This window comes from Propithecus coquereli, unplaced genomic scaffold, assembly GCF_000956105.1.
Source record: "Propithecus coquereli isolate 6110/MARCELLA unplaced genomic scaffold, Pcoq_1.0 Scaffold592, whole genome shotgun sequence".
In the NCBI taxonomy this organism is placed as follows: Eukaryota; Metazoa; Chordata; class Mammalia; order Primates; family Indriidae; genus Propithecus; species Propithecus coquereli.
In genome coordinates, this window is record NW_012151863.1 from 403,804 (window position 1) to 405,246 (window position 1,443).

The window sequence follows — 1,443 nt, forward strand, 5'->3', positions numbered from 1 at the left end:
AACTCCTGGGCTCAAGCGATCCTCCTGCCTCAGCCTCCCGAGTAGCTGGGACTGCAGACATGCGCCACCATGCCCGGCTAATTTTTTCTATATATTTTTAGTTGTTCAGATAATTTCTTTCTATTTTATTTTAGTAGAGACTGGGTCTCACTCTTGCTCAGGCTGGTCTCGAACTCCTGAGCTCAAACGATGCACCCACCTCGGCCTCCCAGAGTGCTAGGACTACAGGCATGTGCCACCATGCCCGGCTAATTTTTTCTATATATTTTTAGTTGTCCAGATCATTTCTTTCTATTTTATTTTAGTAGAGACGGAGTCTCACTCTTGCTCAGACTGGTCTCGAACTCCTGACCTCGAGCGATCCTCCCGCCTCGGCCTCCCAGAGTGCTGGGATGACAGGCGTGAGCCACTGCGCCCGGCCCAGACAACACAACACTTTCTGCTGAACTCTGTTACTGAGGGGGCCCTGGGACCGTTACCTCGGCCGGTGTTGACGGTCGTGGGGCTAAACGCCTTCCACACGATGGTCTCGCAGATGTTGGTGGCAATGAAGAGCGAGATCCCAGAGCCCAGGCCGTACCCTTTTTGCAGGAGTTCATCCAAAAGCAGGACAATTAGGCCAGCAACAAAAAGCTGCAAAAAGTTTAAAAATAAAAATGAAGCAACCCAAAGAGCCCATGTGTCACTGCTCCCCAGGGACGTGGGTCTGTCCTGCTTCGGTAATTGGGTTCTGATCCGAATGCCGAAGGCTCGGCGGGAACGCGTGAGCGGCGCCTGCCTTGGCCGAACTCGGGAGGGCAGACCCGGGTCTCTGGCTGCGGTGGGTGCCAGGCCTTTCCGTGTGGCCGCGATTTGTCATCTGAGAACTGCCGGCGGGGGCGAGGGGTGCTCGGAAGGGGGAGGTTAGCGGAAGAGTCACCTGGATGGTGATCAGCAGGCAGATGCCAGCGCCCATCTCCGAAGGGTCCCCGTACATTCCCGTCATCACGTACACGATGGACTGGCCAATGGTGATGATCATGCCGAACACTGGAATCGGAGGAGAGCTGTGTTTGCAAAGTGGACGCCACTAGGGAGCGGAACAGAGGGACCCAACACCCGCTCCACGGCAGGCACCAGGGAAAACAAGGATGGAGAATGCTGATGTTGCCTCCCGGGGGCTTGGCTGAGGGGACAGGTCAGGTCACTTGGGAGCTGCATGGTCCACGGGTGACCCGCACAGCTGGGCCATCTCCACGGGCTCACCCTGCAGCCCCGAGACCCGAACACAGAACGCTGACTTTGGGATAAAGCGATCCCTTCCCAAATTTGTGTTTAATGTGTTCTTAAAAGGAAAACCAGACAGTAACATCAATCTGGTTATTAGTCCCATCCCCTCTGCTGCCAGGCTCTTTTGGTCTAACATTTTCCTTCCTGTACATTATCTCAAAAAAAAAAAAAAAA

The 1,443-nt window shown here is 54.3% G+C and overlaps 1 protein-coding gene across 3 annotated transcripts in view; it reads right to left on the reverse strand.

Moving 5' to 3' along the window:
* SEC61A1 (Sec61 alpha 1 subunit (S. cerevisiae)) overlaps positions 1-1,443 on the reverse strand; it is a 12,303-nt gene that overhangs the window by 5,171 nt on the left and 5,689 nt on the right. For all 3 annotated transcript variants that reach the window (XM_012658968.1, XM_012658969.1, XM_012658967.1), the window contains 2 exons: positions 920-1,029; positions 480-633 (listed from right to left, as the gene is read on the reverse strand). In XM_012658968.1, the coding sequence (XP_012514422.1) occupies positions 480-633; positions 920-1,029 (264 nt within the window). The remainder of the gene's footprint in view (positions 1-479; positions 634-919; positions 1,030-1,443) is intronic.